General features: G+C 44.1%; 1 protein-coding gene across 1 annotated transcript in view; it reads left to right on the top strand.

Annotated features, from left to right (window-relative positions):
- Positions 1–27286, top strand: part of OBSCN (obscurin, cytoskeletal calmodulin and titin-interacting RhoGEF) — a 185715-nt gene that overhangs the window by 97540 nt on the left and 60889 nt on the right. The window contains 21 exon segments of the mRNA XM_040591699.1: positions 37–303; positions 2222–2488; positions 3043–3312; positions 3845–4111; positions 5021–5287; positions 6153–6419; positions 7149–7421; positions 10898–11164; positions 13113–13385; positions 13984–14256; positions 17746–18018; positions 19203–20555; positions 21164–21442; positions 21828–21906; positions 22277–22395; positions 23213–23410; positions 23851–23883; positions 23989–24087; positions 24557–24775; positions 25599–25665; positions 27258–27286. Of these exon segments, the coding sequence (XP_040447633.1) occupies positions 37–303; positions 2222–2488; positions 3043–3312; positions 3845–4111; positions 5021–5287; positions 6153–6419; positions 7149–7421; positions 10898–11164; positions 13113–13385; positions 13984–14256; positions 17746–18018; positions 19203–20555; positions 21164–21442; positions 21828–21906; positions 22277–22395; positions 23213–23410; positions 23851–23883; positions 23989–24087; positions 24557–24775; positions 25599–25665; positions 27258–27286 (5439 nt within the window).

Genomic DNA, 27286 nt, shown 5'->3' with positions numbered 1-27286 from the left:
TGACTGTAAATGCCTTCGCTGTATTTGTCATTTTAGTGCCACCTCCAGTCTTCAAGGAGAAATTACAGAGCACAGAGCGGCAGGAGGAAGAAACAGCCATCCTCCGCTGTGAGGTCTCCCAGCCCAACGCCACGGTGAAGTGGAAGAAGGGTGCCCAGGTGATCTCCCCGAGCTCCAAGTATGAAATCAGGCAGGAAGGAACAATCCATACTTTAAAGATTTATCACTTAAAACCAGAAGACTCGGGCAAATACACCTGTGATAATGGAAACGAACAAACGACAGCCACTTTAACTGTTAAAGGTAGGTTTAAGATGAGAAACTTGTTCCATTTCCTTAGCTTGGCCCTAGCAAGAGGGTGCTGTCTGCTGTCCTCGACTCCAGATGTACTTTGCTGGCATAAATTAGCTGAGTCCTTTTACTTTCAGAGGTTAAGCCTGTGGTGTCCTGAGCAATGAACATGGACGAACCCATGTGCAGTAACTGCTTCCACAATTCTACACCCCAAGGACCTCTTTCTGGTCACTCAGAACTAAAGTTAGAATGAGACCAATTTTGATGCTTAACCATCCTTTGAACTGCAGCTCCACCTGGAAAAATGGTACTTGAGTCCAAGTGCTCAGACTTGGGCACTCAGCTCCAGCTGACAAGTAAGGCACCTGAACACTCCTAGTGCCTCAGGTCTTAAAAATAGCTGTAATGTGCCAATATATCAATTGTTAAAAATCTACTCTGGTGCAAATACAATTATAAGGTGATTCTTTCTGAAATAGATCAGCAAAAATGAAAAGGAACCAGGATATTCTTGTAAAATGCCATGTTTTGATATACACCTTGATGGCTTTTCCATGAAGGGCATGCACCTGCCTGCTATCACACCAAGTCCGGGACTCAGTGATACCAGGATATCTGTACTGTAAGCAGATCCTCTGGTGGTGGCTGGCTGTTTGTGTCTCTGTGTGGTCCCACCTACTCCAGCACTCTGAAAAAAACCTCCAAAACCACGAAGCTGCCGAAGGCTCTGTGGTCACCCTTCATGCTAAGCTCTTTGAACACAATGCACCAGTGAAGCAGGTAAAAAAGGCCAGTCTTGCTCCAAGTAAGAGATGGGTTCTGCTGTGGAGCTACTTATCCACAATCTACAGCTGAAGGATGCTGGAGACTACATCTGCTATTCTGGTGATGAGCAAACTATAGCATCTTTGGTAGTGAAAGGGCACAAAAAGCTTTCACTTCATCTTTTAAGGAGCTCTAGGTTAGTTTAGCTGTTTCATGGGTACGATTCAGGGACACTGGCAGTCTGATCCTTTTTTGTGATGAGGATTTCTGAATCAACAGTGATGCATTCTGACAGAGTAGGTCTTCACAGAGACTTTACATCTCTCTCTTTCTTATTCCTTTGCTGGCTCCTAAGACTCATAGGGCTGCAGGACTTAGCTGCACAACAGGATGCCTTCACTGCAAATGCAACTGTACAAAAGCCTTGACCCCAGGCATTCCCCAGCTGTCCCACAAAATACACCATCCATTCCTACATCACCTGCAAGAACCTTCAGGTCTGTCTCCTTTTATACATATCTGCTCCCTGGTTCCTGTGAATGCACCCTGATTTCTGGAACCCCACCTCCTGCCCTTGTACATACCAGTTCAGCCATAACTGTGGAGCCACCAAGGTTCTTCTAGGGAACTGGACTTGAGGAGTTGAACTTCTACATGTGGCTCATTGTAAACCCACCCATCAAGACCCCATCTTGACCCATCACTGATACACACTAGTGCAGAGACTTCCACAGTTCCTCTCTCTTCTGGGTCCAGTTTTCAAATGAGAGACATTATTTAATGATGTTTCTCCACGCACTTTTCCCAAATACCCAAGAACTTAGCTATCAGGTGTAGGCTTTTGAGTTGTGACTTCGGTAACCATTTGGAGATACTGCACTTAGATGCTCAAGAGTCCATATCCATGACTGCTCCTGGGTAAGAAGGAACTCATTTCCAGAGGTGCTCGGTGTGTGCAGTGCCCAGTGACTCTTGGGGAGTGCAGAGTAGTTAGCGCTCCCGGAGTTCCAGCACTTTCTGTCATTCCTTGTTTGGGTTTTAAAGTAATTTTGGAACTGAGTTTGAACCAAATTTGGAATGGCACCACAGTTCCATTAAACGCAAGGCTTAGTGAGATCAGCAATGAAACATAATTGTTTTCCTCTGATTTATATTTGTTTAGCTTTGCCAGTAACCTTCACACAACCACTCCAGAACCAGCAAGCTGAAGAAGGCGGCACCATCACTTTGAGCTGTGAAATCTCAAAATCAAATGCCACTGTGCAGTGGAAGAAGGCCGGCAAAGTGCTGCGACCAAGTGACAAATACAAGATGCGTCAAGCTGGATCTGTGGCTGAGCTGACAATTCACAACCTGAGTGAAGCTGATGGTGGGGAATATGTGTGCGACACAGGGGACCAGCAAACCACTGCAGCTGTGCTCGTGAAAGGTGGGGCTTTGTGTGGGGAAGGGTTGAACAGAGTTTGCTGCCGTGGCAAGGGCACATGATTAAGTAATTTGACAGCTAGACATGGTCCTGTGCCCAAACTGAATCATGAGGATGCTGGAGATAAGAGTGACTTCAGAGGGATAAGAGCTGGCTCATTTATCTCTAGGGAATCAGAAGTGGGTCTTTAGTCAATGATTCTGTGGTTTAATGTTAATGTCTCCCATTAAAATCTGTCAACAATATTTTCATGATACATAGTTTGCATTATAAATATATGCTATATATAAAAAATACAAAAAATGCAGTATAACACGCATGCTTTATAGACTAACATATATATGTGCATAATATATATGCATACATACATACATTATGTGTCTGTAAGTACATAATGTGTTGCTACATGCCCCTGTAACTATGTTTCCGTGCATTTAGTGCTTTGTGGTCATTCTTTCAAATAATGTAGTACTGTCAGGAGAGAGCATAATGAAATGTTTAACCCAGAAAGCATCACTTGAAAGTAGATATCAAACTCTGTTGGCCTTTCCATAAAGAACCAGCAGCAACCATAGTGGAGACGCTGAAGGACATCACTTCATACGAAGGAGAAGACGCAGTGTTCGAATGCCGACTGTCCCGGGAAACAACTCAGGACACCCAATGGTTCCTGGGGGATGTTCCCCTACAATCCAATGAAATGAATGAGATCAGAGTCCATGGGACACGTCACACTTTGATCTTGAGGAAGGTGACAACAGAAGACTGTGGGCCCATCAGTTTCAAGGTTGGGCAGCATACCTCAGCAGCACAGCTGACGGTCCAAGGTGAGCAGCCTCCTGGGAAGAGGGATGGAGGGGGTACTGGTAAGCACTGTTAACATTGCTTTATCTTCTGGAGAGGTTTATTTGGGAGGAGGGGACCTTATTGATTTTGGGAGATTCTGCTAACCTAATTCAGGCATTTAAGAGTTAGATATGTATGTCTGAGCTAGTCATTTCAGTCCTTTTTATAGTTCATGGAGTGAAGCAAACACCCTTTGAAGACCATCCAACCTATCCTGAAACAAGCAGCTAAGATATGTCAGAACCAATGCTGAAGAATATCAAGAATATGCTCAGAGTTAATCTCCTACTTATGATGGTTTTAGATCATGTTTACTCCAAAAAACATCCAAAACCACTAGAAAAACTTTTTCATTAAGTTATATAGAATGATTTTGAAAGATGGGCCGTGTCAATAACTTTTGTTTGCTCCTCTTTGATCTGGTTCAAACTGTAACTGTAACCAGCCAGCTGTGACCTGGGGGCAATGCTGGGTTAGGGGCTTGCAGCAGCGTTGGTATCCTCTTCCCCACAGTTGCCCCGGTCACCTTTGTAAAGGCGCTCCACAGCTTGGAGCTCCAGGAGGGTGGCACAGCTCACCTGTCCTGCGAGGTGTCCAAACCTGATGTCCCGGTGGAGTGGATGAAAGGCACGTCCGTGATCCGCTCTGGCCAGAAGTGCAGCATCAAGCAGGAGGGGAACGTGCACACACTGGTCATTCATGATCTGAACCGTGGGGACTCAGGGGAATACAGCTGCCACACAGCTGATGAGAAGACCACTGCCAGGCTGGAGGTTAAAGGTACGGCTTCCTCTGCTCAGCAGCAGTGAGAGGTGCATGTATCCATGTCAGAGCTCTCTAGTACCAAGGCAGATGGTGAGGTAGTGGAGCAAGTGCATCAGAGGTCACTATGTTGGTCAGTGGATATGGCTGGAGCATGGGAGGTATAAGGAGAGGCAGGGGCAGCTGGGTTTGTTCAGCCTGGCAAAGAAAAGTTGAGGGGGGACCTCGTTGCTGTCTGCAGCTTCCCCATGGGGGTCTACAGAAGGAGAGAGACAGACTTTCCTTGGGGTGCTCAGTAAACAGATGAGAGGCAACAAATGCAAGCTGCAGCAAGAGAAATTCCAATTAGGAAAAAAACCCAACAACCTTTCACAGTGAAAGGGTGGTGGCTGTTGAACTGGGACCTAGAAGGGTGGAGGAATCTCCATCCACAGAGGACCTCCAGAGGTCCCTTCAGCCTTAATTATTCTGTAATTGATCACTGGCTGTATGATCTGATGCCTCAGGTCTGCAGGTATATGTTCTTTGAGTGCTTTTATCCTATTCTGTCATTTTATTTTGGGGATGAAAACCCACCTGAGCTTCAGAAATTCAGTGTAGCTGGGAATTCTTTGGGAAACGAAGTCCAGGATATGGGGGTGAAATGCACTCCTATAGAACTGGAATTTTTCCTGCTGCTTAACACCTCTCCCCACTCTTCCTCCTCTTTATGTAGTGAGGATATTTCAAGCTGTAGCCCTATATATAGTACCAAGGTGTCTCTGCCTGTGGCAGCTCTGCTTAGGTAAATGCAGCTGGAATTGTCTGAACTTCATGGATTGCATTATCAGTTGCCTTGCCTTTTATAACCTTAACAATAAAATGTTCCTCCATTTTCCATTTTTCCTTCACCTGTTTCTTCCTCTTTGCACTGTTCCCCTTGTCAAGCCCTGCCCGTGCTTTTCAAACACTGGCTGAAAAACGAGGAGGTGGGGGAAGGGGGCACAGCCATGCTGCACTGCGAGCTGACGAGACCCAGCGCACACGTGGAGTGGAGGAAAGGAGACACGGTGCTGCAGCCAGGCGACAAGTATGAGATGCGGCAAGAGGGGACGCGTGTTGAGCTTTTCATCTATGATGCTGAGGCTCAGGATGCTGGTGATTATACATGCGACTCAGGGGATCAGCAGACCACTGCATCATTGCAAGTTAAAGGTAGGAGAAGCCTTGCTTGAAGGCAGAGAAGTTACGGCTGTGGCTGTCCTCCATGGAGGTGATATGGAAGTTTTAGCACTGAATTACCGTTAGGGCTCTGTATCTGTGCATTACAGCTGCAGGAAAGGGTCTGATCTGCAGTCTGTTCTTCAAAGAAGAATTTAGTGCCTTTTAATTCTATTTCTGCAGTTGCAATTTTGGTCCCACTGAGGGGGAGGGCTGGGAGCAAAACTACAGCTGCTGCTCGTGAAGGGTATGTACAGGAACAGGGCAGAAACTTGCCTGCTACCTGCCGATGAGCAGCTGGAGTATTTCACCATACCTAGAGCAGGCCCACGTTAAATTGAGCCATTATACCTGTCGGTGCCTGAACGGCCCAAGATTTGTGGCTCTTTGCCTTTTTCTACTGGCTGTTTTTGAATTTTATAATTTTATTAATTTAGAACTAAGTGCTGTGTCTTTTGACTTGAGCAACCAGTTCGTGCTTTTAAATCCTGAGTTTAGCCACCATAACCAGCTCCTGCTCCGTGTGGTTTCAGCAATTCACGGTCCAAATGCTGTGACTGGTGCTGTTGTCTTCTTAACTTCTCATACTGAAAATTGTGAGTACGCCCACATGAAGCCCCTTAAAGGTCGTGTGACCTATGGCAATCCTTTATGGAGCAGCAGTGGACACCCTCACAGTATCTGTGGCTGATGCCCATGAGCATCTGGTTATGGCACAACTCAGAGTCCTGCTCTGGGCTTGGCATTGCCAGCAGGCAAGTTGGGGTTCGGAAAGAAGGGAACTGCCAAGCTGGAGAAGTTGCAAGCAAGTTTCTTGCCTCTGAGCACTGTCACTGATGCAGTTGCCTCTCTACCACAGTACTGCCCGTGCTGTTTAACAAAGAGCTGAAAAATGTGGAGTCTGAGGAAGGGGGAACAGCTGTCTTGCACTGTGAGATCTCCAAGCCAGATGCTCCCGTTGAGTGGAGAAAAGGAGGGGTGGTCATTCAGCCCAGTGACAAATACGAGATGAAGCTGAAAGGCAGCGTTGCTGAGCTGATCATCCATGGCGTCGAGCCCGATGACTGCGGAGATTATACCTGTAGCACCGGATACGAGATCACCACAGGTTCTGTGTATGTGCAAGGTAAGGTGCACCGCGGTGGAAGTGCTCCGATCCTGCCACCTGGATGTCTTATTCCAAAATCTTTGACATTAACTGGCCAACCTTGTCCCAGGTGCAAACAGTTGAAAGTCCACTCATTTCTTTCCTGATTTTGGGAAAGATACAAACACCTGCCTCCAGGCTGAGGTTGGACCAATGTTTGTAAGCGAAGGTAGTTCCAAGTAGTGACCATACTGTGTACTGTAGCAGATGGCGGTACTGCTGACAAACTATTTGCTTGGAGCAATGGTTGTAAGAAGTACTGAAATTCTTGATATTACTGATTACGGCTTCTGTCCTTGTTGATATTCTTATTACTCTTTTAAAGCACTGTTAAGTAAACATTTAAATCTTAAGCAGCCTCTCTCCCTCCCACCTTGTACAATGTCAGTGCAGGTGGCTGCAACATAAAGGAGAGCCAGTCATGGGCTGGTCACGGAGCAGAGTCTCCTCCTATGAAAGTGTCTGCAGACACACACTGTGCTTGCAAGCGGGCGAAGGATCAAAGGTGGTTTCTAAATCTCCTAAAGAAAATTTTAGCTCTTTCCCCCCCCCCCCCCCCCCCCCCCCCCCCCCCCCCCGGAATATCATCACAGAATTTGACTTTCCTGGACAACTTGCACTGTTGCTTGAGCTAGTTCTGCAGGAAGCAATGTGTATATGTTTATGCTTTTGTTTTCCTTTGGCACCTTCTCTTGCTCTGTTATACAGAAGAAGCAGCAGTCATAGTTTCTGGTTTAAAGAACACAGACGTCTTTGCGGGTGAGTCAGCCACGTTCACCTGCGAGCTCTCGCACCCGGGCGTGAAGAACGTGCAGTGGTGGCTCGATGGAACTCCACTTCACAACAACTTTGTGACTGAAATCTCTGAGCAGGACGGGATGATCCACACTTTAATCCTAAATGACGTGGCATGCCATGACTCGGGCACTGTCACCTTCAGAGCTGGGTCCCTTATATCTTCAGCTAAATTATTAGTCAAAGGTATTTCGTTGTTAGAAAGAAACACACAGCCAACTCTGGACTTGCTCAGTGCGCTAGTGCTTCTGCCTTCCAGGCTACCCTTACTAAATCCCTTCACAGTTCTTCTGGGTCTTGCAACCCTCCACTTCTGCAAGTTGCACATACTGACTCCAGAAGTCTTACAGGTATAACCACATCGATTTTTTTCAGTGGTTCAGGTGAGGAAGGGTTGCAGGGTCAGGGCTGCTGCTTTCACCTGATGCCTAAAGTAGAGCTGAATATAAACCACTGTGGTAGCACCTGATTATTTTTTTTTTTTTTATTCCCCCTTCAAATGTTTTTATAGTACCACAAAATATTATGTAGCTGGAAATTCATAAAATTACCACTGTGCTGCTCTGTAGTGAGGCTACTGGTGCTGAGCCCAGTGTGTTCCCAAGGCAAGCCTTTGGGCTCTTGATGGTTCCTGGAAACCAAAGGGTATGTGACATTGCAGTAATACAGTGACAAAATGAGCCTCGTGTGTTGACTGCCGGAATATTATGGGTCATCACAGCACTAGCAAAGCTTTCTGGTCCGTTGAATAGATATTCTTCTCATTTAGTAAGGGTAGCCACAAACCGCAAATAACACTGAGCTCCAGACTTGATTAAAGCAAGCTCCTTCACATCCAGTCCTTCTATAGCGACTAGGAAAAGCTGTTGTTTTTCAGACAAAAGTAACACTTACTCCTCACTTGGAAAAGGGATTTGTGTATATGGAGATATAAAGGGTTAAAAGTTCTTTATTCAGATCAACCCCCATGCTATAGCTGTCAACCGTAAAAGGAATTATCCACAATATTTAGTTGTTGTAAGTAGCTGATGTCTCCTTTTCTGTATAATGTGTCCCTTGCACATTCAGAAAATTTAACTCTGCAGAGCTAAAAAGCCAAATCACTTCTTCCTAGTATCAGAACGATGCAGCAACAACATCCTGTGCAAACCCCACAAACTCCATGTTCATTTGTGTCAGTTTTGATTTTCACATTTTCAGAGGCAGAACCTGGTTCTGAGCTCTCTAGGCAAAGAACTCCTGTGGGACTAAAACATAAATTAAAAATAAACGCATCGTTAGGTATTCTTCTCAGTCAGATAATAGGCTCCTGAGAAGTTTTGATTTCACAGAATCACAGCATTGTTGATGTTGGAAGGGACCTGTGGAGATCTAGTCTGACCCCACAGCTCATGCTAGTATACATACGTATGCGCATATTTTATGCTTCTGTTAAGACAAGATTTCTTTAAGGTGAGCCTGAATCACAGTAGTACATGACTATAATTGGATTAGGATGAGAAAGGTATTTAGAAAACACCACAGTAACACTGTGCTTAATAACACTTCATTTAATAGGAAGATCAAACACTAGTAAAATTCTAACTGTGTTTGTATTAATAGCAATTTCAAGTACTTTATTTTGTCCAGAAATTTAAAAATAGATCTGTTTTTGAACTAGGTGTATTTCAGTCTGTCTTGCTATCCACAGCTTGTTCTTCGTCAAGGAATAAGTTGTTTCTGTTCCTTCCCATTCTCCTGGTATTAAGGCATGCTTGAAACTGGATATATTCTATAAGTGACATGTCATGACAGCTTTTCTTGTTGGGCCTTCACAATATCCTCGCCCTACAAGTGCCTTCTTTCAGTGGTCCAACATGATGGCACCTTCATGCGTGGGTGGAGGGAAAATGGAAAAGGTTGAAGGAGCTGCTACCTTCTTCCAGCCCCTTTGGGCAGGGTGGGAATTACAGGCCCCACTATACACCTTGGCTCCTAAGTCCCGAGGAACTTTCTCCCATCCTGTGGGGGCGAGCAGGGCCACCAAGGTCTTAGCCTAGCAGTGGCAAAGAGCAATGGGGCAGTGGAACGAGGATGCCTTCCTTCTCCAAGACCAGACATGATTCTTGCTGTGAGAAGCACGTCTGCATCTTATGAAAGGTGACAGTATTGTTGTACTCCCCAGCTCCACAGATCCCTTCTTGTTTCTTCGGTCCTGGTGTAACAAAACCATCTCCATGATTTGCCATTGATGTCTCCTCCCCATAAACACATGTGCAGTCACACAGAGTGGTAGGAGGAGCCTTAGAGAGTGGATTAAGCCTTGCCACAAGTTTCCAAAAGACATTTGCAAGACTATCTTTGCTTACCAAGATCTGCTAGTAGCATCCCAAATCCTTGACCTGATGTACCGGTTCAAGAGTAGCATTCTGGACAGAGGTCCAGCATAGTTTATTCTGGCTGGCTTATGATCAGTACAACTACCTGAAAGATAAGGACATGTATCATCTTTCTATGACTGTCATCTTTTTAGGTCCCATCATAGCCCTGTCATTTTTGGGGGGGAAGTTGACATATTTCTGCTGAGAAGGATGTTGCAGAGAGACTTCTATTTTCAGATTTCTTTGAGGATTTTCTTTTTAGTGTATATATTGCAGCTACATGCAAGTGGTCCAGTTTGACATATCAGGAGGGACTCCTTGACTGCTTTGGAAACTCACAATATTTTGAAGTGACATATACTTACTGTGCCCTACTGTGCTGCCTCCCAGGAAGCAGAACTAGTATGTTAAAAGGAAGACTGGATGCTTACAAGCAGCCTCGTGGAGCTTACCTTCTTCAGAGAAGCTGCATATCACGCTGCTCTCAGCATTTTATGGGCTCTCCATCTGATATTGCGATGGTTCATGCTGCATCTCTAGATTAGCTACTGTAAAGGAAATAATATTTTTCCCCAAACTATGTCTCTGCTGCAGAGGAACACATGGTTAATAAAAACAGTAAGTGCCTGTCTCCTGGGAAGTGACCTTTTTTGTTGCAGTTCTCCTGGACCTCTGCTCCTCATGCTGCCAGTGCGTCCCGACGCATAGCCATCGCTACCACAGGAGAGGAGTGACTATTTGTGTTTGAGTACAGCATTTCTTTCCAATGAGTGGTTGCAGTTTGCTCATGCAAGGAGCCTCTGGTAGAGTTTTTGGCCTTCTCCTGTTGCTGCGTGAGGTTGAGAGTTTACCAGGAGCCACTCACAGCAGCCTGGCCATTGCAGTCCTCTTGTTCTCACACTTGCGCTCCTGCCACATTCTGGGAAGCAGAAGTGTTTCACATCCAGTGCTTCCTAGTCTAGAAGATTTCAACAATGCTGGGAGAAAAACTAAGCCTGGAGGGAATCCAGATGTTCTGCACAGAAGTTTATATTCAGGACCGTTAAAGCACAAACCTGAATTGCTGGTGGTCCATTTTCCAGTGTGATAGCTATGTTCTAATGTACCAGTTTTGCTTCGATCCTGCTTGATGCTGATACAAGCACTAACTAAACTGCTAATCCCCAGCGTGCCCAGTCAGCTTGCTGCTCGCATTGTCACTCTGCTTGCTCTGCACAGGCTCTGTGCTTGTCAAAAATCTCTAAGTTGTGATTTCCATGAGGATCCACTAACGCATGTCCTTCCTGACGTGTTGGTTAACAGATCCAACCATTGAAGTGGTCAGTCCCATGCAGGATATAACTGTTGATGAAGATGGCACAGCAGAGTTCATATGCCAGTATTCTAGGCCAGTACACGCCATATGGAAGAAAAATGATCAGGAAATACATGCAGATGGGCAGCGAGTGATTATCATTCAGGACTGGAATGTAAGCATGCTAAAAATTAAACCTACGGTACCAGAAGACACTGGCATCTATTCTTGTGAAGCTGAAGGCACTAAAGTGATGGCTACACTTGATGTTCAAGGTGAGGTCTTCCAGCCAAAGAGGAAGACTATCATGGGTTCCAAATAAAAGAGGTGGAAAAATCATGGCAGCACCTCACAATCAGTGATGCATCAGATACTGGCTCTTTGGTGCTCACTCCAGTACTGACAACGATGATAAAAGTAGTTGGGAGTTAATGGGAGTTGAATATGAAACTGCAACGTTTCACTGGAGCTTGCTCGCTTACTATGCCACCTATACATCATACCTCTTCTACAGTGAGCTGGAGCATCAGTGCAATGGGATGTGTCCTGCTCAATTACTGTAAAATCACAGATATAATGTTGGTCCAGAGGAATAGTAAGGGTACTTTTCTCCTGATCGAGTACTTTTTACACACAGTGTGCCCTAAAACCAGTAGCTAATCAAAAGTGTGGAATTTAATTTTATTTTCAGCTAAGGTAAGGTAGCTTGGTATTTTATTTGTTTCAAATACTGATCACTCAGGAATTACCTTCTCATTGGCATCAGCATTTGTGAGGTGCCTGAGAAAGAGTAAATAAAAATATTAACAATAGATTTAGGATTTTATATTGATGTTTCTTATTTTTTTCTGCTGTGTATGAAATTACTGGTTTTGGTCACCACATGAGTTAGCTTGATCAGCAAGAGCAATGGTTCTGAATTGCTTTCTGAATATTTGTGGCAATTATGCCTTCTTGCTTAAAAAAATCAAGGCATTATTTATTATAAGATTTTCTACATTGATAAATACTTTCCATTTTAGGGATTTAAAAATATGTTAATAAACACAATCCAATAGCATCCCAGAGGAGGCAGGATCTGTAGTTGGCTGCTTTTTGTAGTTAGGGAACCCAGCACAAATAAACAGCTTGGATTTGTTCTAACAAAATTAAATGTTCTCCAAGGATTTACAAACTCCTTATAGTTTTCATAAGCATGAATATTGTAAAAATCTGAATTATTTTAGTAACTTTTTTTTTGCTATTACAAAAATTGTTCAGTTGTTGGGAATTTTGCTTAAAACAGTGCCAGAAAATGGTTTCAGAGATTTAAACAGGAATGTCTCAGATTATTGGTTTATGTTATAGATCATGCTGACCATTGTATGGTATTTGTGTAAACTGTATTTACTCAGCTGTGTGTTCCCACTGTTGTGCATGTAATTTGTCCGTGTAGCTGGTCTAACACACGTTATATTCACATGCAGCAGCCCACGTTTAATTTTGCATCAGGCTGATTGCTTACATACAAAAACTAACCGATGCATGACTCGGCGGGCGAATGCAGTGTGTAGACACATGTGTGTTTCTGACTACGCAATTCACTACACATGCATGTGAAAATAAACTGAGTACGTTATCACAGAGCTGCTGTAATAATTCAGAAATTTACTGTTCACAGTACTGTTAACACAGATTTTAACTTTGTGTGTGTTTCCTAGAGGCAGACTTGTTAACTCAGATGACAGTCGCTGTAGCTTTGCTAGCAATAATATTCTCTCATATTTGCTTTGCAAGTAGAGGTAGTAAGTTATTATCATGAGCTACCCGTAGATTTGCATCTCCCTAATTACGATTATAATTGTGCTGCCTGGGAGATCTGCGGGAAGTGTTACCTGCTGTGGGACAGAAGGAATTTGATTATACTTCATCTTCCTGAATTATCTCTTCCTATCGACTACTGGCCTAATTCATATAAACACCAACATTTTTTTTTCTTTATTTGTAAAAACAGAAGTCAGGTTTATTATTATTTTTAAACAATCTCACTACGTAAAATGTTTTTTAACATAGTATTGTGTTAGAGCGTGGTTGGAATGAACAATTAAACTTACAAGCACCGTTTATCACATCCACAACCTTTCCATCAGCTTTCCAGCAGTGGGAATCATTCAGCGCTCCAAGGCTGGTTACCACACAGATGTGCACGGCCAAATGATTAATACTGCTGTCCTTCTTTGCCAGCCAAGAACAGCATTGTCCAGGGCTTGGAGAACGTGGAAGCGGTGGAAGGAGGGGAAGCCCTGTTTGAATGCTATCTTTCCAAGCCCGAGTGCTACAATTACAACTGGCTGATTGACGACGAACCTGCCCAAACTACAGAAAACACTGAGATGGTTTACTTTGAAAATGGGCTCCGGCATCTGCTGCTGCTGAAGAACCTAACTCCCCAGGACAGCTGCAGGGTGACTTTTATGTGCAACAACGCGGTGAGCTCAGCCTTCCTGACGGTGAAAGGTAATTGTGGCACTCCTGCATGGGGAGTTGGAAACGGCTGGTTGGAAAGGGAAAATGAACCAGTAAAATATGATGAGTAGCACAGAGGAAAAGTTGCATTTGTTGCTTGCTTCTTACCTAAATCTTCTTCCCACACAACAAATGGATGATATTTTATGATTGCTTTTTTTGTTGTCGTTATTGTTTTGAGTTGGGTCGTGTTTATAGGTACTTCAGAGCTTTAGACATGAGAGTTATATCAGCAACAATATTATCTCTGCATCATTGTATTGTATGTTATTCCTGGAGATGCCTGCAGGGATCAGAACCCCTCACAGAGTACAAGAACAGCCATCCTCGGTCATAGCATTGTTTCTCCATCGGGGTTTTCTGCTACCTGTGAAAGACATTGCTAGGCTGGTTTTTGCTCAGGAAAGTTTTGGAAAGTTTCAGTCCTCAATGATACCTTCTGTTCTAGTGCTACACACAACCTCCCTTTCAATCATCTCCTTCGTCTCCAAGGTCTGAATGTGCAGAGCTTCAGCGTAGGTATTCACAAAATCTTTTGCTTGTGTTTGTTTCTGTAACTGAGGGCTTCGTTGCCTGTTTTTATCTACAGGATGGCGCCTGCAGATCTTGCAGCCTCTCACAGATGTGGAAGTCTCTCTAGGGGAGAAAGCTATGTTTAGCTGCGTTCTAAGTGAAGCTGTGCCAATTACTGAAGTTGCCTGGTATAGTAATGACACAGAGATCCAGTCAGGTGATGACTGGGAGATGCAAGCAGAAGGAAACAAGTACAAACTTATTCTGAAAAAAGCCCAATCGCATCATTCTGGAGAGGTGACCTTTGCTTCCAGGGAAGCAATAGCATCAGCCAAGTTATCTGTGCTAGGTAAGTGTCTGTCATTCTGGCCCAGCAGCACTTGAAATCTCAGACTTTGGCACTGAGCATTGAATTTTCTAATCTTTATGCTGGTTCTTTTCTCTTTGCCTTGCATGTCCCAAGCTAGTGTTCTTGGTCTGAGAAGGTGCTACTGGGCCACTTGTTCTTTGACCAGAAATGGTCCACCTCATCAGGAGAAAATTATACCAGGCCAGCGATGGTAGAGATGTTCACCAGCCCTCTCTAGCTGCAGTCTTTTGTAAAATGTAACATGGAGTCTAGTGGAAACCAATTTACTCAGAGTTCAACGTCACCCTCAGCAAACATGGACATGGGAGGGAGCTGACCTAGAGTGCACGTGGAAAATTTATCCCGGGCAGCAGAGAACCATTTGAAATCTGCTGATCTGTTCGAGTGCAGGGCAACCAGTTTGCCAGATTAATGAGTTACCTATTAAAATCTTCCTGTGGGTGGGATCCATGAAACATACACCTTGTACTTCAGAGATACAAGAGTTAATAGGTCTTGGAGTACTTCACAAGTAGAAAAGATGACAGTTCCCTAATTCCCTCATGGAGCAGATTAGACCAATGAATTGTCAATGTCCATTCCAGCGCCCAAGGTCTGGCTCCTTCCCACACCAGGATAGGAGGGTCACCCAGCAGTGGTTACGCCAGCACAACCCCAGTGATGGGTATGAGATAATGTGATGTATTTCAGCTGTACATTGTGGCTGAGATGTTCAAGAGCCACTGACTGATGAACCATCCATTCTTTAAATTTTTATGGGTAGTCTGTCTGTCTAATGATTTCTGAGGCTTGAGAGATCTCTGATACATTCTGGTCATTTCCACCAAAAAATTGGTTGTTAACACTGTTTTAAATCTGTCATCTTATTTTGGGCACCTGCATTTTGGGAACCGCAAAATACTGTTGTCATGAACTACTCCTGTTGACAGGTATTCTGTATGAAATTTGGCTGAAAATAGAGGAAAGAAGCCTTTATATTATATTTGTAGTGTCCAGAATTAAAGAACTGGCTGTTGACTGTTTTGCCTTTAATTTGTTGCATTGGTACGTCACAGCAGGTCATTTACTTGGCAAATGCCTTGAACTTGAAGACAAAAAGAATTATTTCTGTTTTCTAAGCCAAAGTGTAAATTAAGTGAGGAACATTTTCCAATGTACTGAGTATGATCATCAGTAGCCAGTCTGGTAGAACACCAGACCATTCCTGGTATATATGTATTTGTTACTGCCTCATGCTGTGACATATATAGCAATTACTCAGAAATTGAGTGACTTGCCATTAAATTGCTAGAGTTACTCTGTAGTCCAACAATAATTTGATTTCTATTAAGGCCAGACCTGAAATAAAAAATTATTAAGGCCCAAATGTACCCAAACTTTTAAGCTAATTTCCTTAATAACATGGACAGTGTAGATCATCTTTATTTTGTTTGCGTGGGACAGAGCAGCAGGAAAAAATCACAATATGTGACATTAAGTACATGAGATGACAGCTGGAAATTAGATGTTTGTCATTAGCAGGGTAGGTCAGGGCAGACAAAGGAAAACTCAGCAGTGCACAGGTATGTCTCATGGTCAACTTTTCAATAAGACAAACACTAAATCTGTTGTGTTTCTCCTCATTGCTTGTAGAAGGCTCTTGGTTGTTTTAGTATAAAGCATTATTGCTCATGTCGTACATTACGGGACCTCTGTTGTGCCTTCAGCCCACCCTGATCCACCTGAAGAACCCGAAGTTTTAAGTAAGAACAGCAACTCTGTAACTCTGTCTTGGTACAAGCCATTGAGCGATGGTGGTTGTGACATCCTAGGCTACAACGTGGAGAGGAAAATCCCAGGGGTTGGCTGGCAGTCATGCAGCAAGGGCATTATTCAAAAAACGGAGTTTATGGTGGACGATCTCACTCCGGGTGAACCCTACAGATTCCGTGTCTCAGCTATAAACAAAGTTGGGGCCAGCGAGCCGGTGCACTTCCCTCAGACGGTGTGGCTAGGTGAGAATGGAGAGGTGCCCCCATGGAGGACTGCAAGCTGCTGTGGACCCTGTGTTTTGCATGGCATGCCTGCTTCACCTGTTCCAGGCATCTCCTGGCAGAGTTCACTCTGCAGCATCTTTCAGTGCTTTGCTGCCAGCACAATAGAGGAGAAAAAGCTTGGAAAAGTTGTTGTGGGCTCCCGCGAACAAAACCTGCTGCGTTGTTAGTACTCAACACTTGTTTTCTCCAAGCTGCATCAAGCTGCCTTGCAGCCTGTGCTGCATCCATGTGTTGTGCAGTCACTATGAGTTTCTTCTCCACTGGAGTTAGGATGGAATGAGTCAAAAGGGGCATGCTGGAATGCGTTTGGGGTAACCAAGACCCTGGTACTGATGCAGTGGATTGGCAGTGTTGTTGTCTTCACCCATCTTTCTCTCGTTATATTATTTGCTTATCTTTTTCAATAACCCCCACAAAGAAATGCTGGAGGATACTCTTTCTTTGCTGTCTGTTGGTGAAACTTTGGAAGCTACAGTGGGATGGAGAGCCTCCCTCAATCTTCCTTTTCTTGCAACTCTTTCTGTGATAGCTGAATGCCTGGCAAATCCCTCAAAGTGAGAATAATAATAATAAAAAAATCCTCTTTTGCTTAAGGCTCAGACACGCAATGGTGCTGGTGCTGGACCCTGATAACTCTGCATTTGCTGACTTTGTCTACAACAAACCCAAGGCATTTTGGGCAGTGATTCCCTCCCCGTGGCGAGACATGCAGAGGGGGCAGATGACGCTCAGGAGCGTGCTGCTTTTGGAACTCAGCTGTGTGCTTTACATCCCAGTCAATGTCTCCCTGTTTGATGCGTTTCTTCTCACTTCATTTTGAGTATCACTGTCATACAAACAGCATGCCATTGGCAGGCCTCCTTCCAAAGTAAAGATAAAGAGAATTTTGATTTTTAATGTCTTCATGCTTTTTGAGAATTTTTACTCTTCCTAAGCTAACGTCATTACACACACACACACACACACACACACACATATATATTTACTTTCAAGACTGGGATGAATGCCACTTTTAATAATCTCTTTTCTTTTTTTTATTTTTTTTTTTATTGCTGCTTTTTTGTTTCACTTCGGAACTGCTTCACTTCTAAACATTAAGATCTTCCAGAACCTGTAGAACTGCTTGAATGCTGGCGATGGGTAAACGAAGATCAGCCAATAAATATAGGAACTCAAAAAATGCAACCACTTTTGCATGTATATATTTAAATGGAGCTGGTTTCACTGCTGAGAGAGCTTGTAAAGTTATTTTGATCTTATTTTTGGAAGTGCAAAACCATGGATGCTGCCCGTCATTATTTTCCCCTGTTGGTTGTCTACAACAGCTAAAGAATCTATAAATGAAGGCTGGGATGCTTGGATATTTTATAGAGTGCCTTAAAGCCAGATTATGATATGTTCTTTGTATCAATTCACTTTTTTGTGATTCCAGAGCCTCCAGTAACAGTCACCCAGCCTTTGGTGGGAGGATCAGTCTCAGAAGGGGAGGTGGCTCGCTTGGAGTGCAGATTATCAAGTGAAACTCAAGAGACTGTGACATGGTTCAAAGGAAAAGAAAAAATACAAGCTGGAGGGAGATACGAGATCCTCTCTGATGGAAAAAAACAGATACTCATTATTCATTCATTTAAACCTGAAGACCAGGACACTTATACCTGCATGGTTTCTCCAGATGTCAAATCTGTTGCCAGCTTGTGTCTCGAAGGTACAGAGAGCTCACTCCTGTGATGTAAATCAGTTCTTTGTATAGACATCCAGGGGCACCTCCACAGCTTGGACTGGAATTTGTTTTATTTTACAAGCTGTGATAACAACTCACAAAGAACTGTTATCTTCCTATTCGGTATTGCCCAGTATATTTCCAAATCCCTAACAGCTCTGAGCTGCTCAGATCAGATTTTCCAGAGTCAGACAGTTAAGGTGTGATACAGTTGTTGTCTCTACGTGGGTTTCTGGTACCTTTTGAGATGCTTGAGGGTATTCTGCCTGGCCTTCAGCTGCCACTTCAGAAAGTGAGGGCTCATTTGTATATTCTGCATTGTATCTGCCAGCCCCTTGTCCTAGACACCCCAACTGGCTTTGGGTCCTAGTGCTCAGGAAGCTGAGTTGTGTCCCTATGGTGGGATTCAGTGGCCCACATGTGGGCTTTTAGTGCTATTGAGGCACTTCAGGATATCACTCCTGACCTCCATCTCCTTCTCCAGAGGGACACAGGCATTCATAGATCCTGTGTTGTATCTGAGAACCTCAGGTGGATCTCCCAGACAGCCTGGAGCACCTCAAAAGGCACCAGGCACTATGCAGAGGCAAGTCAACATGTCCCAGAGGGCGTGTCACAACCTTCAGCCTTAGACATGTCTAAACAGGCACGTACCTCCATGTGGGCTGGGTGTCCCTGCTCCTGTTAGAGCCAGTTCAAGACAGTCAGTGAAGTCCTGTCTAGCTGTGAAACAGGAGGAGCCTGAACAGCTTTCCAGGTGCTACTGGCAGTCTTAACTAAACACTCAACTGCAACATTTTAAAAGGGAAGAAATGTATTTATTGGGTTCAAACGTGCAAGGACTAAAAAAGCTGTTGCTTGGGCATGTTTTAAATGAATGCATCGAATCACAGGGTAGTTGAGGTTGGAAAGGACTTCTGAAGATGGTGTAGTCCATCCCCCTGTTTGGAGCAGGGTCACCTAGAACAAACTGCCCGGGACCATGTCCAGTTATATCAAATTCCCATTGTGTTCTCAACAGAATGCTTAGTTAAATGCTGCTGATATTCTCCTGCCTTTAGAATAACATTCTAATATATATATATATTAGAATAACGTTCCCACGTGCTCTCTCAAAGCTTATTCACAGATTTTGTCTGTTAATAACTTATCAATTTCATTCTCATCAGTTCCTGCAGTGACAATGTTAAAAGAGATTGCCAGGGAAGAAGCCCCTGCTAGCCAGCCAGAAGAGCTGGTGGATGGCCACGTCCAGCCCAGCTTGCCCCCTGAGGCTGCTCAGGAGGGAGATCTTCACCTCCTGTGGGAAGCCCTGGCCAAGAAACGCCGGATGAGCCGGGAGCCCACCTTGGATTCCATCAGCGAAGTGCCTGAAGAGGATGAGAAGCTTCAGAAGCTGAGGAAGGAGGAAGCAGAGATGTCTCACTATTACTCTGAGGAGTACTCCACATGTGATGAGCTGGCTAGGACAGGAGAAGCAGATTTCTCTTTCACAAGCTCAGATGATGAGTCTAGAGCTGGGACTCCTTCACTAGTAAACTACCTCAAGAAAGCTGGGAAGACAAGTGTCAGTGTTACTAGCAAGGTTCAGTCCACCTCCACAGGCAAATTATGGAAACAGTGGGAGAAATCCAATGTGGAGACTGTTGCGGCTGCCCCAGCTAAGCCAACCGAACCAGAAACACCAGATTTAGATGATCCTTCCATGAACAAGGCTGCTGTGAAGATCCAAGCTGCTTTTAAAGGCTACAAAGTCAGGAAAGAGATCAAGCAACAAGAATGCCCCGTGTTTACTGAGACCTTCAAAGATTTCTCGGGTGAGCCTGGAAGCACTCTCCACCTTGAGTGTGTGGCCCACAGCAAAACTGATATGAAAGTCCGTTGGCTGAAAGACGGGGAAGAGCTCTCAGATGGTCGCTACTATCACATAGACAATTACAGTGATGGGACCTGCTCTTTGATTATCACCGGCCTGGACAGGAAAGATGCGGGTAAATACACCTGTGAGGCATCCAATAAATTTGGCAAGGTTTCACACAGTGCTAAGGTGGTTATTGGCACTCAGGAACCTCAGGTTCTTCGTAAGGAGAAGCGGGTTAAACAAAGCACTGACAGCGAGACGGAGAGCTCGTCGGGCAGCGAGCTGGATGATGCTTTCCGTAAAGCAGGAAGGAGACTTCATAGACTCTTCAGGGCCAAGATCTCAACAGAGATCTCTGATGTGGAGGAAGAGCTCTTTGTCAGTGCAGATGAAGGCGACATAGAGGTGGTCGACCATCAGACATATCGTGAGGATGACCAGTACATCTACATCAAGTTTGAAATCTTGTCTGAGGCAAAAAATGCCGCCACTCGATTCAGAGAGATGTTTGGTGCTCTGGGAATTCCTGTGGAGATTGATATTTTGGAGCAAGGCCCTAAAAAAATTGAATTGCGTATTGGTAAAGCGACACCACCCGCCCACGGGAAGTTTGCATCACCAGTCGTGAGACCTCCACCACCTTTGCTGACTTCTGATACAGGTAGGTGAAGCAAACCCATTTATTCTTTGGAAAGAACAGCTAGAGCAGGTCACAATGTTATCTTTTCACTCATGAATAACTTCCAAAAGGCCTTCTGTTTTCATTTGGTGCAGATACTTTTCTGGAAACTTTGCACTTTTGGAAAAACTGATGAATTTTTATGCGTTTTCATTTTGAAGGAGAGGAAGGAGGTTAATGTTGAAAGAAGGGGTTGCAAAGTACAGATTTATCTACAAAGCTGCTTTTCACAATATAGATGTCCCCTGCTACAATATTATGTCTATAAATGCTCTGATATTATGCGTAAAGAAATTAATCAGTTTTCAGAACAGTCCTGAGGGAGACAAGCTATTTTGACAAGGAGAGGAACAGAGGCAATGTGTAGTTTGCAGCTGTGGTATTGCAATGCTTATGGCATTACAGAATATCTTTGTAGTCTTCGTCAAGAAATTTCCTCTTGACTATTTTCATAGCGAAAAGATATCACTTAGCAATTAAAAAACTTAGAAACAAGGAGTCTTCAGGCACTGGATAGCAGTGCTCTTGAAATATATCTTCTAACACAACCAAGTTTTATCTCTCTTCTCTCCTAACTACCCCGACTTTAGCTCCCATGTTCATGACTGAGCTCCAAAACCAAGAGGTGCAAGATGGATATCCAGTCAGCTTCGACTGCATTGTCGTTGGCAAACCGCTCCCCACAGTTCGCTGGTTCAAGGACGGGAAAGCTATTGAAGAAAACGATCATTACATGATCAATGAGGACCAGGAAGGGTGCCATCAGCTGATCATCACAGCTGTGGTCCCCACTGACATGGGTGTTTACCGTTGCCTTGCTGAAAACAACATGGGAGTTGCTTCAACTAAGGCTGAGCTTCGAGTGGACTGTAAGTCTTAAAATCACTGTAGAAAAACCAGGGGATGGGGTGCTGCTGAGAGGTGGATACATTTGGTTGTTGTGTTTGTTTTTTTTCAAGAAAAACACCATTTACACTAAAAAAAAATATGTTTGCGTTGCCCTTAAAACATTTCACTTGCACACCTCTTGGGTTCAGTTGGGTTTTGCCAACCCCAAGGCAAGGCTCAGAGCAAAGCTTTCCAGATAAACAGAGGTGTTTTCCATGATTCAGGGATGTGTGGGATCCTGCTGCAGCAGCAGTGTGAGATCAACCTGCCAGTCATGCAAATTAGTAGAGAAACTACAATTATATTAAAAAAAAAAATAGTTTCAAAGCTCAGAATATAGAAAACACTTCCTTTTCCACTTAACAGTGACCAGCACTGATTATGAGACGGCAGCAGATGCCACAGAGACATCTTCTTACTACAGTGCCAAAGAATATATTTCAAGGTAAAATACTGAACTCTCGCTCTTTTCGATTTCTGTCTTGGTAAGATCAATACGTGTATTTATGTCAAGCCTGGCCTTGCTATAGCTAGCAAGGCTGGTTTAATGTCATAAAGGAACAGCCAGATCAGCTGAGATGCAATAACTGCAACAGCCGGACATTTATTGTGTGCAAACTTGCTCTGGCTGGCCTCAGGCTAGCCGCGACGTTTCTGCACGGTATCACTCCCTTACTTTTGATGTCACGTGGTGCTGAATTTGTTATCATGATGACAAAACCCACAGGCTGAATTCACCTAAAATAAGTGATGCTGATTCCTAACTCTCCTCTGGCTTGCTGACTTTCTTCTTTCTGATTCTACTTCCTTCTTAGCCGAGAACAGGAGGAATCTACCACTGAGGAGGAGCAGTTACCCCAGATCTTCGATGAGCTTCATGATATTCATGTGGCACCTGGAGCATCACTGGCTAAATTTCACCTGAAGGTGAAAGGTGAGAGGAGCCCACAGCACTGTCAGTTGTTCCAGGTTTGCTGCCAGGTTGAAGTGCAGGACAAGGTTTTCCAATGTGCTTTTCTGTAGCTGTGACCCCCCTCCCTGCATCTTGCACCATCTTTGCACAAACCAGCTGGAAGAGTGTGTTCATGCTGATGAACGTTGCCTTTTGCAGCAGACTCAGGCAGATGAATTGTCTCATTCTGAGTCCAGGTCTCCAGGCGTAATTCTAGATGTCTGCTTCTGAAAACTAAGTCCTGCAATTCTCTGAGCACATTAGTTTTAGAGGAGCAATAAGGAATAATTAAAAAAAAAAGATATTGAGGGTGTCCTTTATTCTCTTTAATAAATGAAACAGTCCTGGGCTTGCCTTACTCTATGAGGACGTTGCTGCTTACCTAAAACCGGTAAAATCATCCTCCTGATGTTGACTGTGTGTGATAGGGAGAGGTAGGGATCCTCCTGTTTTCTCTGATAGCTGCCTATAAACTGATGAGAACAGTCTGGGCTTCAATTTTCTCTTTGTGTATGTTGCAAACCAGACCTAGGTGTTACCTTTCCAACTTGGAAGGCATTTGCACATGCAGCCAATACGGGGAGGGCCAGAAACTGATGAGACAGGAAAAAATGTGAACAGTTCTTCTGAAATTCTAAGTGGAATTTCATGAGTTTGCAGCTATTCCTAATTGGGTAAATCCTTCAAAGAGAGCCCTGGGCAGAGCTGAGGATTCCTTGGCTCCTGCTTAGAAGCAGATGTTCCCAAATCAGTGTTGCCAATGCATTCCATTCTCTGTGTCTGTGACTGCTCCTCGCAGGGTACCCGCAGCCTCGTCTCTACTGGTTCAAAAACGGACAGCCGTTAAAGGCCTCTGACCGCATCCTGAAGACTGATAAAAATGAATTCCACTCGCTGGAAATCCGTGACGTCACTAAGGCAGATGCTGGCCAGTACTCAATATTTGTCATCAACTCCGCTGGTTCTGCATATTCATCGGCCAGGCTGGTAGTCAAAGGTAGCTATTGCACTCTTTTTGGCATCTGCTTTTCTCTATTCCAGGGGCTCTTCCCACTGTATATAGCTGTTTTTCTTGAGAAAGCCTACCGAGGTTAAGTTGATTGAGGTGGGGAAGTCTGTGGATAAAAGCTGATGTGCTTTAATCTCGGTTCACCTATACATTACTGTGTGTCCCGAAGATGGGACATGTCACTTCTCTAGGGTCTGACTGTTATTTCATAAACAGACGTTGCATTCCTGCCCAACCTCATTATCTTTAATGCTTCATTTTATTAAAACTGCAGGCCTCTCATAAATCATATTAACATTTCTGTGTAATCTCTCCTGTAAGGAGTGATCTCCTGCAGCCACTTCCCGCCCCCCCCCCCTCCCCCCGCCCCATTCAACTCACAGACAGAAAGGCATTTGCATTTGTCATTTTTTTCCCTTGTGTTACAGATCCTGATGAGAAAGAAGAGCCATCAGAAACAGGTGAGAGAAGCCATAGCAGGTGATAACAGAACCTCTAGGAATTTTTCAGCAGTCTAAACTCACAGAGGCAGTGTCACCATATTTCATCAATGATGTCACTTTCAGATTCCCATGAGCAGCTGATACCGCCAAGGTTCCTGGAAAGATTTACCAATAAAAAGGTGAAAAAAGGTGCAAGCATCACATTGTCTGTGAAAGTTGAAGGTAAGTGGATAGATAGCTTGCCTCTCTGCATAGCACTTAAATTGCATAACTTCATAACACATTCTGACTCTGCCTGGCCCAAGCCATTGTAACCTTGTCTTCTGTACCTGAAGTCTGGGACTTGACTTCCAACTTTGTAGATGACTTTACGTGCTTTACAGAAAAGCATCTTACTCATCCTCACCTCCATTGTCCTGTTTTCAAAAATGGGGATAGTAACACTTACTAGTCTTATCTTGTTAGTCTTATGAAGATGTGTTGATTTACAGTTTTGGTTTCAAAAAAATGTTTAGCATCCTTGTGAGTGTGCTGTAGAAAGGTTTATGTTCCTTTGTTATATATTATGTCTGTCATTGTTGGAAAAGTATCAGGAAACAGATCAAAATAGCATTTATTCACAGCAAGGCTGTGTGAATTAGGAATTAGTGAATTAGGAAAATCAGAGCTCGTTGCGTTGGTTCTCCTTTAGGACATCCACCACCAACTATTACTTGGCTGAAAGAAGAGTCTCGGGAAGACATCCTGTGGATCAAACCAGAAACTCCTGGCTATAAACTCGCCAGTTCAAATATGCATCACAGTCTAATCCTGTTGGATGTTAAAAAGAAGTACAGTGGAGCTTACACATGCATTGCTACCAACAAGGCTGGCCAGTCCATCTGCACCGCCACCGTGGAAGTTGCAGATGGTAAGTCTTTGTTGCAATACAAACACATTCTCCATGTTGCTGTTTATACAGTGCCTAAGAGAAAAACAACCATGACTGATAAGGAAATTAATCAAATTACAACTGAAAAAAAATGCATTTTGCCAAGCTTAGCCATGACTTCGCTTGCCTTGCAAATGATTATACTCTTTGCTTCCACAATGCTTTAGATTTCTGACCCTATCTTGGATTAACAGCAGCATCTTTTCTGTATAAACAGAAGACAAGTGTAAGAAACAACCAAATTAAGCACAGAAGAAAAAGAAAGGAAGAAAGGCAATGCTAAGTAATTCTAGTAATGCTAGAAAAAGTCAGCATTTCAAAAATTATTTTGAGTGCTTCACTCTGCTAAGGTATTTTGCGCTGGAGAATTGCCTTAAGGCAGCTAGAGTTCCTTGATTTCCCCTTTTGCAGACCTTTCCAGGGGCTCTCTTGGCACAATTCCTTTATTAAGATGGGGGAAAAGCAAACATAGGCTGGGAGTAGGGGTGGCACTGTGAAGGGCTCCATTTTTCTGTTATCCTTCCTTGCATCCCATATTTTTGCTGTAGCAAGTGCTACAGGAGCATAGCTTGAGCAGTGTAGAGAAATGGGATAATCATACATCTATGTGAACAGGAAGAGGAGCAAACTATTTGCATCATATGAGTGGGAGTATGTATCCCAGGTCAGGAGCTGCTGACAGGGCAGATTCAGTATTCCAGTGTTCCCAGTAATCCGTGTCTAGAAAACATGCCTACATTAAATACATCAAAAAGGACTTTATCTGCCTTCTGTCCTCTAACGATAAACTCTAATCTTGCAGTGAAAGAGGCTGAAGTTCTGACCCAGGAGCGCGTGATGGTGTCGGAAGCCATCATGACCACACTGGGGTAAGTGGTCAGCCCCCCATGCCGAAGGACAGCAGTGCAGGTACCACCCTGCAGAAGTTCCCGTGAGTCACTTTTGGGCAGTGTTCACTTTGGACATCTTATATTCATGTCTTAGCACCAGAGGTAAAATAGTTTGAGGTCCTAGGATGGAAAATGCTGTAAATACTCTAGCACCAGTGTCAGCCATTTATGCTTGATTATCAGGGAGGATAGGAACAAGGAGGGGAAAAAAAAATCAAATTGGGTAGGTCATATAAAACTCTTGCTACTTTTCTATCTCCTAAGCAGAATGCCAAAAAAAATCACAGGGTCAAGGTCTGACTGCTACCTGCCAACACTGAAATATACTGGTGCTTCACCAAAAAAGAAGAAGATGGAAAGGGTCTGCTCCCAAACTTCTTGTTTACAAATGCACCTGGCGAATAATCTGCACGATTCATGCCTTGGGTACTAGGTAGATAAAATCTGAAAAGCGGTACCCACCTGGACGCACATTAGCTTCTGGAGTGTGTCTAGCCTAAAAAGCTTGACCAGTCTTCCTCTGAAGTGTGAAGAAAGTGAAGAAGGGTGCAGTCTGAATTCAGCTGTTCCACTGCTACCTGTCCCAAGGATGTGCCCAGGCTCTGTTAAGCATCCTTAGTGATATATGGCTTATCATATATCGAGTGGAGCGAGCTTCCTCGTGCTTCCTATGTACTAACAGAGAATTAGGGAAGACCAGCTTGTGCAATGAACATTTATATCCTGCTTCCCACAGGAATGGCAGAGATGTTGCCTTCAGGGTATTAGTGTTGTGACAGCTGTAGTTTTTGGGAAACACCACATGTGGTCTTCATCACATGCAAGTACATGCTGGTAGTTCTTCATGTCTGTGAAAACACATCTGTTTTCACTCAGTGTTGACAAGAGAAACTCCTGTCCCTTTTCTGCTGGCATGAATGGATTTGGAGCTGGCAAAAGCTGTCAGTGTAGCAAGGGTCTCCTTGGACCTCAAAGCCACTGCAGTGCCAGCAGTCGGCTTGTGTCCCAACACACAGGCATCCTGCTGTGGTGGGAGCAGACCTCTTGGCAGGACCACAGCATCTGCTTATTCTCCAGTTCTTGGTTTCCTGGTGAGACCACGGGAAATTGGTGAGCACCAGTTCACTGAGAAGTGACTGAGACCACAGATCCCACTGGACATAATGTCTCCAACTGTAACGGTTTTATTTCAGTGTTAGCTGGGAATAAAGTCCCAGTGGCACCAGGGAGATGGAGGCTGCTCCATTCTGCAACCCAGTCGCTAGGCAGCCAGGTCTTCTCATGAAACAGTTTGAAATAAAAGTCAGGAATAAGGAGAATTCTCAGATGGGATTTGGCTCAAAGATTAGGACACCCAAGTGTTTCTGTGCCCATATGAGCCAGGTGCCCCAGTTCTCATTTCATGCAGGGGCCCTGGTGAGTACCACCTGCCAGCATCTGCAGCCCAGACAGAGTCCCACCTTAGGTATTCCCAGCCTGCACATATGAGGTGTGAGGAGGGTCTGTTTCTCCTTTAGTTCTCTTTACTGCACATTTTATTTTAACTTTTAACTCTGCTTTTTCTTTTTCAGAGCTATTCATCCCTCTGAAACAAGAGAAG

The sequence above is a fragment of the Falco naumanni genome, chromosome 4 (assembly GCF_017639655.2).
Source record: "Falco naumanni isolate bFalNau1 chromosome 4, bFalNau1.pat, whole genome shotgun sequence".
Classification (NCBI taxonomy): Eukaryota; Metazoa; Chordata; class Aves; order Falconiformes; family Falconidae; genus Falco; species Falco naumanni.
This window is presented reverse-complemented; position numbering and strand designations above follow the sequence as displayed.